General features: G+C 36.9%; 1 protein-coding gene across 1 annotated transcript in view; it reads left to right on the top strand.

Moving 5' to 3' along the window:
- Positions 1-11,089, top strand: part of CPS1 (carbamoyl-phosphate synthase 1) — a 117,512-nt gene extending 106,423 nt beyond the window's left edge. Inside the window, exons 35-38 of the mRNA XM_036926789.2 lie at positions 6,868-6,927; positions 7,673-7,785; positions 9,142-9,271; positions 10,001-11,089. Of these exons, the coding sequence (XP_036782684.2) occupies positions 6,868-6,927; positions 7,673-7,785; positions 9,142-9,271; positions 10,001-10,099 (402 nt within the window). The 3' untranslated portion in view covers positions 10,100-11,089. The remainder of the gene's footprint in view (positions 1-6,867; positions 6,928-7,672; positions 7,786-9,141; positions 9,272-10,000) is intronic.
- Positions 11,090-13,941: the final 2,852 nt, after the last annotated feature.

The raw sequence follows: 13,941 nt of genomic DNA, 5'->3' as shown, positions 1-13,941 counted from the left end.
TGGATCCAACAATCTGCTGGATACCTCTACCTGAATGTCTCAGACTCAACATATCCCCAAACTGAAGCCATATTATCTCCTCCTCACCTCTGTTTCTTCTTTTCTTACATTCATTCATTCATTCATTCACATTTCAAGTTTCTGCTACAGATCTCCCTTGACTTATGATGGGGTTCCCAATAAATATCATCCTGAGTTGAAAATATCAATAAGTCAAAAATGCATTTAGTATACCTAGCCTACCAAATAGCATAGCTTGGCCTAGCTTATCTTAAATGTGTTCTTACATTAACCTACAGTCAGGCAAAATCATCTAATACAAAGCCTATTTTATAACAAAGTGTTGAGTATCTCATGTACTTTACTGAGTACTGTACTGAAAGTGAAAAGCAGAATGATTGTATGTGTACAGAATTGGTTGTTTACATGCATGATTGCATGGCTGACTGGGAGCTGGGCTTGGGCTCCAGCCCAGCATATTGAGAGAGTATTGGACCACATATGGGTAGCCTATGAAAAGACCCAAATTCAAAATTTGAAGTATGGTTTCTACTGAATTATTGCTTTTGCACCATTTTTGTAAAGAAAAGAAAAGTCAAACCACCGTAAGTTAGGGGTTGTGTCCAAAAATTAGAGATTCAGAGTTGAAGAAGACATAGGAATTACTTGAAAAATTTTCTCAACCTGACACTCTGCAATTAATTAAAAGCTCTTTAGAGGCAGTAACTTAATGTGTTCAAGGAAGTCAACATAGCACATACTGTGGAGGTTCTTGAAATATTATTATTTGGTCAAAGTAGGGTGAAATAATTCTAAGTGAATGTCTTTATACAATGAAAGGGCACTATTGGTTTATTATTGCAAGTTAAATGTAAATCTTAGGGCAAAATGGTAGTCAGGAAACTTCTATTACTGCTTGAGAAAATTATTGTAGGAATGTACAAACTGTTCTTTTTCTAAGTTTCCTGAAAGAGACTAGATGCTTCCCAACTGGTCATTCACTTTCATTTGAGATTAGTAAAATTCTCAGATCCTAAAAAAACAATAGATGATCTTTTACATCACCCCTGCTGTACTTTTAATAAGCTCACACCCTGCGTGGTTACATAAAAATCAATAAAAATATAATTAAAACAGTACCAGGTATTCTAAAACCAGTGGGTGATTATTATAGATGCCATCTCATTAGGGTATCTTAATATCAGCAAATTAGACTCTGGGGACTGGATGGGTAGTGGCCTTGGAGAACTTTCTGCAAAGAGCAACTTGGGATTTTGCTTTATAAAGGTACCAGAAGGGCGATGGCGCACAGTCAGAGCAGAGGCTAACAAGATGACTTGCAATTGCGAAGCTTAATGGCAGTTTAGAGACGCATCACGCCATATGAAAGACTCATCGTGCTATAAATGGGTATTAAGTATTATAAAGTCACAAGCAGAAGAATATTTGCCCAACTTCCAGTTATGGCTTAAAGTTTAATGTGAGACCTGGGGGCATTCAGAGGAGACCATGCCCTTAGATCTCATCTTCACAACTAATCATATTATTGCTAACATTTTAAAATACCAGTTTAGGAAGGCAGTGATGTATAAAATTGTGCCTTGTTTGGTTCCAGTGCTGCAGGGAAATGTGAAGCAAAAATTAATTTGATCCCTGTGAAGTATTTGTGTGACTTTGGCATCAGTGAACAGAATTTTTGCTTTGTAGAAAAAAAAAAGGGTTTTGTAGGGAAAAATACGTTTTTTTAAAGCCATGAGGTTCTGTCCATTGAAATTCTACCTTTCAATTTTCAATATATTCTTCTTTAAAGAAATCAGGGTTCTAGCAACTATAGAGTTATCGCAAAGAACTTTTTCCCTGTGCATGCGTGAATGCATATCATTAGGGATTTAAATATGTGTGTTTTCATTACAAAGTTTAAAAAGTATATTTAAAGAAATATTTAATAAAGTTGTATTTAATATCTGCAGTGGTTGTAAAGTTGATCAGCAGGACTCTAAGCCTCCAGAGACAGGACTCATTTTCTGACCTACTTTACATGGGAGGCAAGGAAGAGCTGCTATCATCAACAGTTAATGTGCAGAGTCTCTCCATTACAACATGGAAGATTTCTATTCATAGTGATTTTTAAAAAGATTTAGTATAATTTTAACTGAACAATATGAAGAGTATACTAACTAGAGAGTTAATATCTATAAAACTCTTTGTGCATCTTCTTAGCTAGGATGGAACCAAATTTAATCTCAACTTTTTACCCAAGATTTGTAAGCAGCTGTGGATAGGGTAATTAGGGTTCCCTATTTCAGGATACATTGTGCCTTTTTAAAATTATTTCATTTAACATGGTTCCATTTGTCAGAAGAAGTCATATAAACTCATTCGAATATATAAAGTCAGAACTGAAAAGAACCTAAAATGGTATTGCTAATACGTAAATGGTTTAGGGCCAGCAAATACAAGGGAAGCCAGTTAGTTATGTATTGAAGTTCCAAGAAAGAACAACCAAATTGTGTTTTGAATCGTAAGATAAACATTCATCTAGCCTGATGTGTAGACTCACAGAAGAGCGTGGTAGCTGGCACTGTTGCAATAATTTGCTTTATTACCCCTTTATGTGTAAATGGGGAGGATGGTCACTATCTATGCTGTTTACTGGAGGTAAAGGTCTTCATTTCTCTTCATCTCCCCATCTGTCTGCTATGATTAGAAAGATTCAATAGAAGATACCTTAACTCACTAATTTTTCACAATAGGCTGCAAGAGAAAATGGGGGAAAAGGAGAAATTTTTCCCAGGAGAGGGACAAGTGACTGAGCCAGGCAACATTTTTTTCTTATTGTTAGTAGTTTAACACATATTTTAATAGTAAGTTATTACTAGCAAGTATCAGCTACTTTTCAACATTTGGTAAACAGATTTCATGTGTGTGTGTGTGTACGCACACACAATCATTCACTATACTGCTGTTTTCCTAACTTTTTATTTCTCTTCTCTTTCCCACCCTACTCCTTTTCACACACAGATCCTCTGTTTCTGTTCTCCCAAAGTTGAATCCTATGGGTCAAATTACCTGGGAACTTTGAAATAGTCATACCATTAATTTTGTGTAAATAGGACTTTGGAAACAAAAAACCAAGATTTAGATTTTGTCAAAGGATCCTTGTCATCTTAACTATGACGTGCATCCTGTCTCTTCCAAGATGTTTTCCGTAGGCATAGATCCTAATATAGGAAAACCATAGTGCACATTTATATGGCAACAAAATCATCTTTGATTTTCTTACAATATTTCCAGCCTCCTTTCATCCCATCAGGACTTATTTTTAGTTGCTCTGAGAAGACAGTCTGCCTTGTTGTGAAGTTTTCTGGAACACCCTTAACAAAAAATTATTTACTCTGGAGTAGATCAAGAGCACTTGCTGTTTCTTCCCCTCTGATTGGGCTATTCAGTGATGTTTGTGGAGTGGCGAGGCCATCCTGACATCTGCGCCTCAGCTTTGCTCAGAAACACAAAGCAAGCATTTTATTTGAAAAAGACAACTCCAAGTGACATGAATAACCTTTTATTTTCAATACGGAATCATTAGGAACAACCATGGAGTTGTCAATCCTGACTTCCCTGTGGAGTCCGCAGGCATCGCACAAGGTTAATGTGGCTTTCTGTTCTGCAGCCAGAAGTTAGAGTCATGTGAAAATGATAATTGGAAGACATATATATATATATATATGTACATATATATATATATATAACCTGAATATATGTATATTCATTTTTAAAGGACTTTCTTTCTTATAAATATTTTCCAGGAAATACATCAGCTTGTACTTTTCACCTTTAGTAACAAATGGTTTCTTACCCAGGTATTTTCAATTGGCTATTAAATCTGGGGCTACTCAGATGCAAGCTGACAGCTGTAATTTCCTTTTGTAGAGAGGATGTTTTATGTGTCACAAGTGTTCAATACACGTTTGACAGAAGTTTATAATGTGGCTATGAAAGCCAACACCCCAGACCAGAAGGCAGAGTGGTTCCCTGGTTGGGAACTGCCAATACTGTCGTGTAGGATAGTTATCTTTTCCACCTGGGGGACAGCACTGCAGCAGCTCCATAATGAGGTTCTGACTGGTGTCTGCAGGTCTTAGAGGACTTACTGACTTACTTTACTTTAAAATGGCAAAGAAAAAAAATTACATTCTAGTACTCCTCCCTCAACATTTTTCATTGTGACTTTGGCCAAGGTTAATGCATCTTCACCTTAAATTGCAAAATGAGGAAGGATGGCCCTTCTCTTCCCTATTCCTTCCTATTCCTAAACTTAAGTGTGCATCAGAGTCACCCAGAAGGTTTGCTAATACAGATTGCTGGCGTCCATTCCCAGAATCCCTGGCTCCATAGAGCTGGGGTGGGACTCAAATTTTCATATTTTGAACAAATTCCCAGGTGATGCAGATTCCCCAGGGGACCACATTTTGCAAACTACTGTACTTATGAAATGATATTTTAGAAAACCGGTTGATCATTGTTATCACATGGCCATATATTATCGGTGTTTTTTGCTAGGGGAAAATTTAAAAAATTGAGAATATTTCATTCAGTACATGATTAATGTATCAATTTATCCATAAGTATTGTTGGATACCTTTATGTTGAGTCTTCTAATGTGCTTTGGTGCTCACCTGTCCGTTCTAGGTTTAACAGAAGGTCACAATGCACTGTTACATATTAGGTGGATGTGACAGAATTTGGAAGTTCATTGAATATTTCATGTATATTTTTTTGTAGACCAAGGAATCTTAAAACATGTAGAAAACAAAATGCCATCTAATTCAGTCCCTTGCTTCCTAAGCAGAATCAAACTTGAACAATCATTGAACAAACAATTGCCCTGTTCTTCCTAACCTGTTCTTAAAGAGACTGCCACATACCTCATTAAATTGCCTTAAAGTCACTGAATTACTCTCTGATTTTATATTTACTTATTTTGCTTTTTATGTCCAGCCCTGAGTTTCTTGCATTTAAGCCCATTTCTTCCTGTTTGGTCCTAAGTGGGAATGGAAAGCTACTATCTGGGCATGATTGCAGTTCATGTTCTAGAATATTGTCATGAATAACCCCTGAGCCTGCCTTAGCTGAGATTCATCCAGTTGCATTTATCTTTTCTATTCACCAATACTTCCCTCTCATAAAATTGCATTCTGGGATTGAGAGGGCCAGAATCTGAAATAAATTTATATGTGAACATACTCTTTGGGGTCTTTTCCTAGAATTTAGATCTGTTCTGAGAAAGCCTCTGCAAGTAAATAGTAGGAGGTTTTATGAGTTGAACATTATCAAAATTGTACAAGAATCTTGATGTGTTTCATTATCACAATTCTTAGTTTTTCTGAAATATGAGATAACATCATATCCATGATTTTTTTCAACCATAACTAAATAGATTACAAAACATTTACTAAAGTAATCAGATTATATCAGCTGTTTACAAAGCTTTTATGAGGGAAAACAGTCAAAATGTTCTCACTTAAAGCCAAATGGATATATTTTTAATTTTCTATGATTTTCATATTCTGTTTAGTTCAGTTACTTAGACACCCAGGTTAGTGAGGTCAGGGTCAGGGGTTAATCTTTGGGTAAGCTACTTAGCTTTGCTTTCTTTCACCTTAACCACTGTCTTGCAAATACTGGCTTTTGGTCACAGGGAGGAAGTGTATTCAGAACTGGGGAACCCTGATGGCAATGGGAAGGAGTTTAGGGAATGCAGGACCTAGAAACTAGTTCCAGTTGAGGCTTTACAAAGGTCACAATGATGGGCTCTAAGAAAATATCTAAACAGTGAGATGGAACATTAGGGAAGCCTATCTGGAAATATACGTGAGGAGGAAGTTGGTTTGTGTTGTATGACAACCCTTAGAGGAACCCAAGGTTGGAACTGGGGTGCAGGAATCCAGTGTCTGGGAGGTTGAATGAGCAATTATTTTAATAATAACAATTATTATGTCATATCTCTTAGTGGGCAAGTAACTGCTAAGTTACTGTACTAACACTTCCATAGTGCTTGCTTCCAAATCGGCTCTTTGGATTCTCACAATAGTCCTTGAAGTGGATCCTGTTACTACTCCCATTTAATAGGTGAGGCAAGGGCATCACAGAGGGGTTAGGTAAGTTGCTCAAGGTCACACAGTTAATCATGGAGTCCCCAAGAATCAGATACACTATTATCCTCATGCTGTTTTAAAAATAAATAAACAGAGGCTCAAAGACATTAACTTTTCTAAGCACACACTATGAATGAATGAGAAAGTCAGCATTTGACATGTAGTTTAGTGATTCCAGAGCCCATTCCTTTTACTCTTTGCTTTAGAATAAATGCAAAACCAAGTTCCAAATGATTGACTTGTTGCAGAGAGCTGTGCATGTGCTCCTAGGACAGGGCCTAGTTACTGAAGGGCGGTGCACAGTCAGAATACAGCAATAGAACGGACCATATCCAGAAAGGCTGACTTTGTGTTGAGCTCCTGGTGTCTATAAATCCTCCCTGAGCAGGGAAAGTGTCTGTGCAGAACTGGGATGGCCCTAAACCTACAGATAGAACCTAAATGGGTTAAATAGAGAGTGCAGAATTTGAAGGTAAGGAGAAAGGTTAAGATAGCAGAGAGAAATGTGGATGGAATTTCTTTTATACTGGAAAATAAGAATTCATAATCATTACAGGAGGTTAAAAGATAAGACTTGTCTTGGAATACAAAGCTCCCATTAACATGTGGCATTATGTCTTATGGTGGCGTGAGAGAATGACCTATTTTGTATAACCAAATAAAGAGCATGTGTATCTACAAAGTGAATTTTGTTAATTTCTTTCAATTTCAGCAATCATTCCGTCCAAAATTCCTTGGTGTGGCTGAACAATTACACAATGAAGGTTTCAAGGTACGTGATATTAATTTTTTTCCAAGTTGTTCTCTGTCAGCATTGAAATCTACCCACAAAAGAGAATATTAAAAAATCTGAGAGAATGAAATAGCTCAAAATATGTCCTTTCAATCTGAAAGGTATAACTAACTTAATAGTTTCAAAACATTGATGGAATAAAACAATTAGAGGACTAATTTTCAGTTTTAACAAAATTACCATGAACTCAATAGAACTTGCCAGCTAAAAACTTATAAAGTTTAGCTTACACAGAATTGGGACAAAATTTCAACATACTTCCATGTATCTTCTGTTTTTCTTTTTCTTGTTTCCATACATAGTTATAGTTTCCAGCTATTACTATTACAGGAAAAACTTCTTTGTCATTAATACCTGCCCACAAGGCCTGGATGTGTAAAACAAAGTGACTCCCAAGGCTCAGGGTGGGCCAGTGGTCATGGGGCTTTGTTGATCTGATAACAGTGGATTTCCAGCCATGAATATTTCTTTGTATTTTTCCTCTACAAAGCAATTACAACTGAGGTTATTAAATTTTTCTTCACTGCAAGTATTTTAAAAATGTAAAGCTCCCATGACTCTGGACCATGAGTCCAGATCTCTATTCATGACATCTTACTGCTTCTCGTATTCACCAATTTGTTCTGCTTCCTGTTTTAAATGACATGTGTGTCCAAGTAGGCTTCTCTGCTCCATGAGAGCCTTCCCTGTGATAGAATAACTGACTTTTCCATTTTAAACGCAGCTCTTTGCCACGGAAGCCACGTCAGACTGGCTCAATGCCAACAATGTCCCTGCCACTCCAGTGGCATGGCCGTCTCAGGAAGGACAGAATCCCAGCCTTTCATCCATCAGAAAGTAAGAACTGGGCAGAATTTTTTGAGACAACAAAATAGATAGGGGGTGAACTTTGGGAACTAGTATGACATGATATGAACACTTTATTGCAAGTTTTTTCAAAGTCCTCTTAGCCAATTTAAAATGAGTAAATTTGTAGATGACAATAAAGTTTCATTCTCATGAATTTTGCTATGATTATATTACATGTAATTCCATATGTGTACATGGTGAAACGTAGCATCTTTCAAAATATTTCTGGTAAGGGTTCTTTTCTTGATGGATGCCAGAATCTCACTGATGAAGTCATGGGCATGAAGAATGTAATGCAATGCTTTATACTTTACATCAAACTTCTATTGTGCATATATGCATATTCAAGTATAAGACTGACCAGCTGTATTTCCCTGAGGTTGTGTGTCAGTGAATCAGTCCCCTTATTGAGCCCTTGCTATGTGCAGGCATCTATGGTAAGTGCTATGATAATCTTATCCATTGAATTACCTAATTCGCTGTTCTTTGATCATTGGTTATTATGCCTTAGGCTGCATGTAGCATCACTAGATTTTGTAAGACATTATTATTTCAGCATGCTGTGTGAGCCTTCAGGAATACCACTGCATCAACGCTTACAGAACTATGTTGCATAGGTACATAGGGGATAATCCTCAGATGTACCAGGAGATTATAGCCTACTGAATGGCCAAGTCATAAAAATACTATGCAATATAATATTTGTTAGGGCTCTTTAGAAGGTAACTTATAAATCATTGTAAGTTAATAAAAGAAGGGCAAATTGTTCAGGCCTAAGTAGACTTCTGATGATGGTATTGCCCCTTGCTTAGGGCTTTGTAAAACAATAATTAGCACCACTTCATGCTTTTGACATTTAAATGTCTCCCAGTGTGTGTAACAGCCCAGCAACAGAATATGGAATGGTTTAATTAAAAAATTAGGTGACTTGAATTATCATACCATCAGCCAAGAGGCACTGGGAAGCAGGCAGTGAGGTAAGGTTAGCCTGGGAGTGGGAGTGAGGGGCTGAAGTGGCCTTCAGTGCTGCAGGAATACCTCCTTGAAGTAAATAAATATCTACCACATTACTAATTCTTACTATGGATAGATAGCTTTTTAAATAGGAAACAAACTTTCTGTTAGACTTTTGCCAGAATTCTTTCAAGAACACAATAAAAAATTATAATCCCCTGATGAATGTAATTTGAACATCTATGTAGGCATAGAGGGCAGGTGACAGTCAAGTCCATATGGCATTGACTTGAATGGCCAAGAGAGTAATTTATGTCGGTATTTTAAAAACTTATTTTAAAATATATATTGTCACCTTCAAGTTTTTACTTATATTGTTTATTCTTCCAGATTGATTAGAGACGGCAGCATTGACCTGGTGATTAATCTCCCCAATAACAACACTAAGTTTGTCCATGATAATTATGTGATTCGGAGAACAGCAGTTGACAGTGGAATTGCTCTCCTCACTAATTTCCAGGTATGTTCTTTTCCTCAAACTTAGGTTGCATGAGGGTTTTTATTTCTGTAGCTCTCTTATAAGCATTCATCCATATATGAACATCTCTCTTCTCCCCTTTTATAACAGTCAAATGTAGGAGAATTTCCAAATAAAACCTAAAGTCATGGTGCTGTGATGGTAGGTCATGGCCGAGACAGTTGGTAACCAAGCCACTGAGATAACCAGAAGCCCCGGGTAGCCATGACTCTTTCTCTCATTACCCATATAATTATCCCTTAAATAAAAAGTGTGGTGGGGCATGGAATAAAGATAGAAACTTTTATTCCACTGGTATCTAAATGAAACTCACCATAACACCAGCACATTAATGATAATTGAAGATGCAGATATAGTGCAAACCCTTGTCCAGTTCATAGAAAATGATTGCGTGAGGCTTGTTCAGTTATGACCCACCCCATTTATCGCAGGGAGAAGAAGTCTTCTTTGAGACTCATGAACTTCCTGCCCATCATATTTTTACCCTTGAGTCAGTTTTAACTCCCATGCTGGCCAGTGTGGCATGGGGATAAGCTTACTCATAGTGAGGTCTGAGATGCAGGAGAAAGGCCCCTGACATAAAGATTTTTGTATCTTTATCCCATGCCCTTTTGGAATTTGGAAGCAGAAACTGTAATGTTGTACTCCTATTATTAAGCATTCACTTTCCTATCATGTGGGTTGCTAAGATTCCTACCCTTACATTTTCAGGTGACCAAGGTTTTTGCCGAAGCTGTGCAGAAATCCCGCGATGTGGACTCCAAGAGTCTTTTCCACTACAGGCAGTACAGTGCTGGAAAAGTGGCCTAGAGAAGTAGATGCCCAGCTCCCTTCCTAGATCAACCGAAGACATGTTTATCTGAAGGAACTGATTCCTAACTTTCTTTGCCAGAGACAAATATTGATACCAAATGTTATTTTCATTTACTTAGTTAGGTCCTAAGATTCTTTTCTTTCACAATTAAATTGTCACTTTTTAAAAACTTAAAGATTCCTTCCTTAGTAACTTGTTCTTCATGAGAATTCATCTATTTACTTATGCCTTTTTTTTCGGTGGCCTAAGCTTTCCCACATGCTTATTTGCAGCTAACATTTTATGGTGCTGATTAATGATGATCAAGATAGAAAAAGCTGCTGCTCTATCTTCTGAACTCTTGCTATATAGACATTGAAGACACCATTTTCATTGTTCATGAATAGCATCTGCCACACTCAGGACACTTTAACAAGGCAGAATACTATGCACATTTGTTGAAATGAAATACGGATTTAATTTATGAAGCCTTCCATCATGGAGTTTGTCTTGTTGATGATTACTCTCCCTTATCTGGCTCACCCAGGGGTATCATTATTCTCTTCCACAGTATGGAATTTGAGAAGTGGCAGAGGTCTTTAAAGTACAGGTTTCCTTAAAGGACACTGGCTTGCAGTTGTGTGTTTTAGGGTGTGTCAGCAGGTGGTAGATACCGCTGAGGGAGTTTTGTTCTTGTTTTCCTTTGGATTTTAACCTGAGCCAACTGAAGTCTTCAGATTCACGCCATCTGCCCCCCACTGCATCTTCCCCACCCCTGTCAACTTTGGAGTCACCGGGAGTTACACATGCCCTTCAGGTTATGGATTCTGTTGATCTGGTGAGTCCTGCCCTATTCTAGGAAAGTCACACATGTGAAGTCCAAGGTCCCCATTCCTTCTGCATGGAAGTGAAGTCTTCCCTGCAGGACAGCCTGTGTCACTTTAAAACTTTTGTTACTACAAGTGCTCTAATTGTGAACTTTTAAATAAAATACTATTAAGAGGCAATATAGTTGTATCCTTGCATTTATTTATTTATTTATAATGTTAATATGGAAAATCAGTTCACTTGTCTGATTAAACCAGCTTTTCAGCCAGGATCATATCACTTTTTCTTTTTCTATACAAAGCCATATTAGATTATGAGCAAATTAATATTAAAAATAATGAAGCTTAGGCTGTTATAATTTCCTTTTTGTTTTTCTTGCCCCACCCTTGCTTATATGACTCATTGAAAATTTTATTATATAAATATTTTATATATATGAAGTGTATATATGTATACATACACTTCATGTATATAAATAGTAAACTTTTAAACAAACGTTTTGCATAAAACACCGAGAAGGTATTTGAAGGCAGAGGCTGATCCATATTGCCTGATGGGGATAGTACCAGTGGCCACAGTGCTACCATATCCCAGAAATACTGCCTAAAATACAGCTTTTTGAACATGCTAAGATGATGACATAATAGCTCTTATCCCTTCCCTCACCCCACAGTCAAGGGATTACCACTGGATACAGATCTTCATGAAGGCTTTTCAAATTCACTGTCTCCTTCCCTCCTCCTTGTCGCCCTGTGGATGACTCCTTCATCACTTCTTCCCTGCAATATTATAATAATGTGCTCCCTCATCATCCATTCATTCCTCTGAAAATAGTGAGTTTCTAAACCAGGATGCCTCCTACTCCTACTTTTCTGATACTGTAATACTTATCATCATCCCACCAACTGCACCACTATAATAACTAGCATCATGGAGCACCTACTATTCCTCAGGCAGTTTTAAGAACTATACATGAGTTACCCTTTAATCTTTACAATACCCCTATGAATGGGTGCTGTCATCTTTACATTATAAATAAATAAACGGAGCCACACAGAAGTTAAGTAATATGCCTAAGGTCACACAAAATACAGTTTCTTTCAGTGAAGAAAGTACTTAATTTGCATGCAGAGATCTTTTCAGGGAAGGCTTTTCAGGGGAGATGACCTCAGGTGTTGTTTTGAATAGTGTGTTACAGTTTCCCAGGTAGACTAGAGGGTACTTTTTTTTGACGAAATTACATATAATTTGGTTTGAGTGGAGCTCAGGATATGTGTGGAGAGAAAGAGCAAGGGGCAGAGGTTGAGGTTGGACTCTTGGTTGTGTATAAATAACCTCATGAATGTTCTAAAACTTCTTATTTGGAAATAATTTGGACTTAAAAAAATGCAAAACTAAAAATAGTTCACCTTTACCCAGATTTACCTATTGATATTTTACCCCATTTACTTTATTATTGTTCTTTCTATCATCTGTATCTATCTCCCTATCTATCCACATCATCTGTCTCTCTAAATACATGCATACACACACACAAAGGAAGAGAAAAAGTATACACTGCAGCCAAACGTAAGCAGGCTGCTAGTGACCAATTTAGAAATGTAACCCATAGCTTGAAACAAATAAGTGCTTGCTAAAACTACTAAAAATTTGAGGATATAGTTACATTTCGTATTGTGATAATTTAATAAAGGTTCTTAATTTTTATATTGTTTTGAATAGGCTATTTGTAAAATACAGGAAGATGAAATCAGTAATAATAATTAATCAAGCAGCATTGTTTCTAAATAAACCCTTTATTTTTGTTGGTGAAACAAAGTATCTTTAGAAAACAGAAGACAAGATACATTCCATTGTGCTGAAAATGGAATTACATTAATTTTTGTTCTTTGTTACCTTTCTGTTTTCTAATGCTCCAAACTTTAAGAGACTTACACACAAATAAATAATGTACTCAGAGGCTTTGGTTGGAGAGAAATGCAAGAAAATATAAGCTGATTTGTTTAGATTTAGCAAGAATTTGTCCTTTTGAACCATTTTTATTTTTTCATATAAACAGGTTAACATATTTTAAAATGTCTGAATCTGTTGTATATCACAAGTGCAGACAATATAAGGGCTATGTCTGTGGAGCTGAATAGAAAATCAAAGTAGCTTTTCCCACACTGAGAATTTAATAGCACGCAAGGAGGACCAGGTCGACTGGGTGGGGAGAAAAGGAACTCAGCCAGCTTGTGAAATGAAGAGGAGGAATAAAGAATGATTCATTTATGGTTTTAGGATGTTATGGTTTTGAAAAGGTAAGTAGAATATTTTAATTGTACTTGCATCAAACTTTCCTCTTGAGCAGCATTCCTACTGGAAACTTTTAAAATCAGCTACAACATTCATTTATCTCAACAGCTGCAGGTACTTGAACCTCAGCTTCTACAGTGTCCACAGCCTCTTGAACAATGAAAGTGGAAATTATCAGAGAAACAAACCATGGCTGAATGTAGTTAAGTGCTCTCTAATTACACACCAGTATTACCATTTGGCTGCTGGTGGGGCCTCCCCACAGGCACAGGTGCTATAAATGCTCACACACACCCAATCAAATCCACAAAGACCTTTCATTATATATCATTTGAGACACCCTTCACTTAAAAAGACATGCTTAACTTTCTTTCCCTTCTTTCTCTTACCATTTCTTTTCTCTTTGTTCTTATATATAAAAATTCCATTTTTCTTAATGATTATTACTGTGCTATTTTATGAGAAGTGGTTGCAATTGGTGAGTGCGAAGGTAATGTGGCAGAAAGAAGAATGTCTAGCCTCCTGAGTGGCTCCCCGGGCTCTGTGAAAAACTGGTAATAATTGTCCCTACTTCTTCTCTTGTGCATCATGTACAGTGTGAGGATTCCGGAAAGAGAGTTTAAGTACCTACAGCTGTTGAGATCAATGCAGTAATGGGGGAAGAAAAAAAAAACCTAACCAGGTTAAAATTAACACCATTTGTGCATGCTTCTTGTTGCTTAAAGATCATTTTTTT

The sequence above is a fragment of the Manis pentadactyla genome, chromosome 6 (genome assembly GCF_030020395.1).
Source record: "Manis pentadactyla isolate mManPen7 chromosome 6, mManPen7.hap1, whole genome shotgun sequence".
Classification (NCBI taxonomy): Eukaryota; Metazoa; Chordata; class Mammalia; order Pholidota; family Manidae; genus Manis; species Manis pentadactyla.
This window is presented reverse-complemented; position numbering and strand designations above follow the sequence as displayed.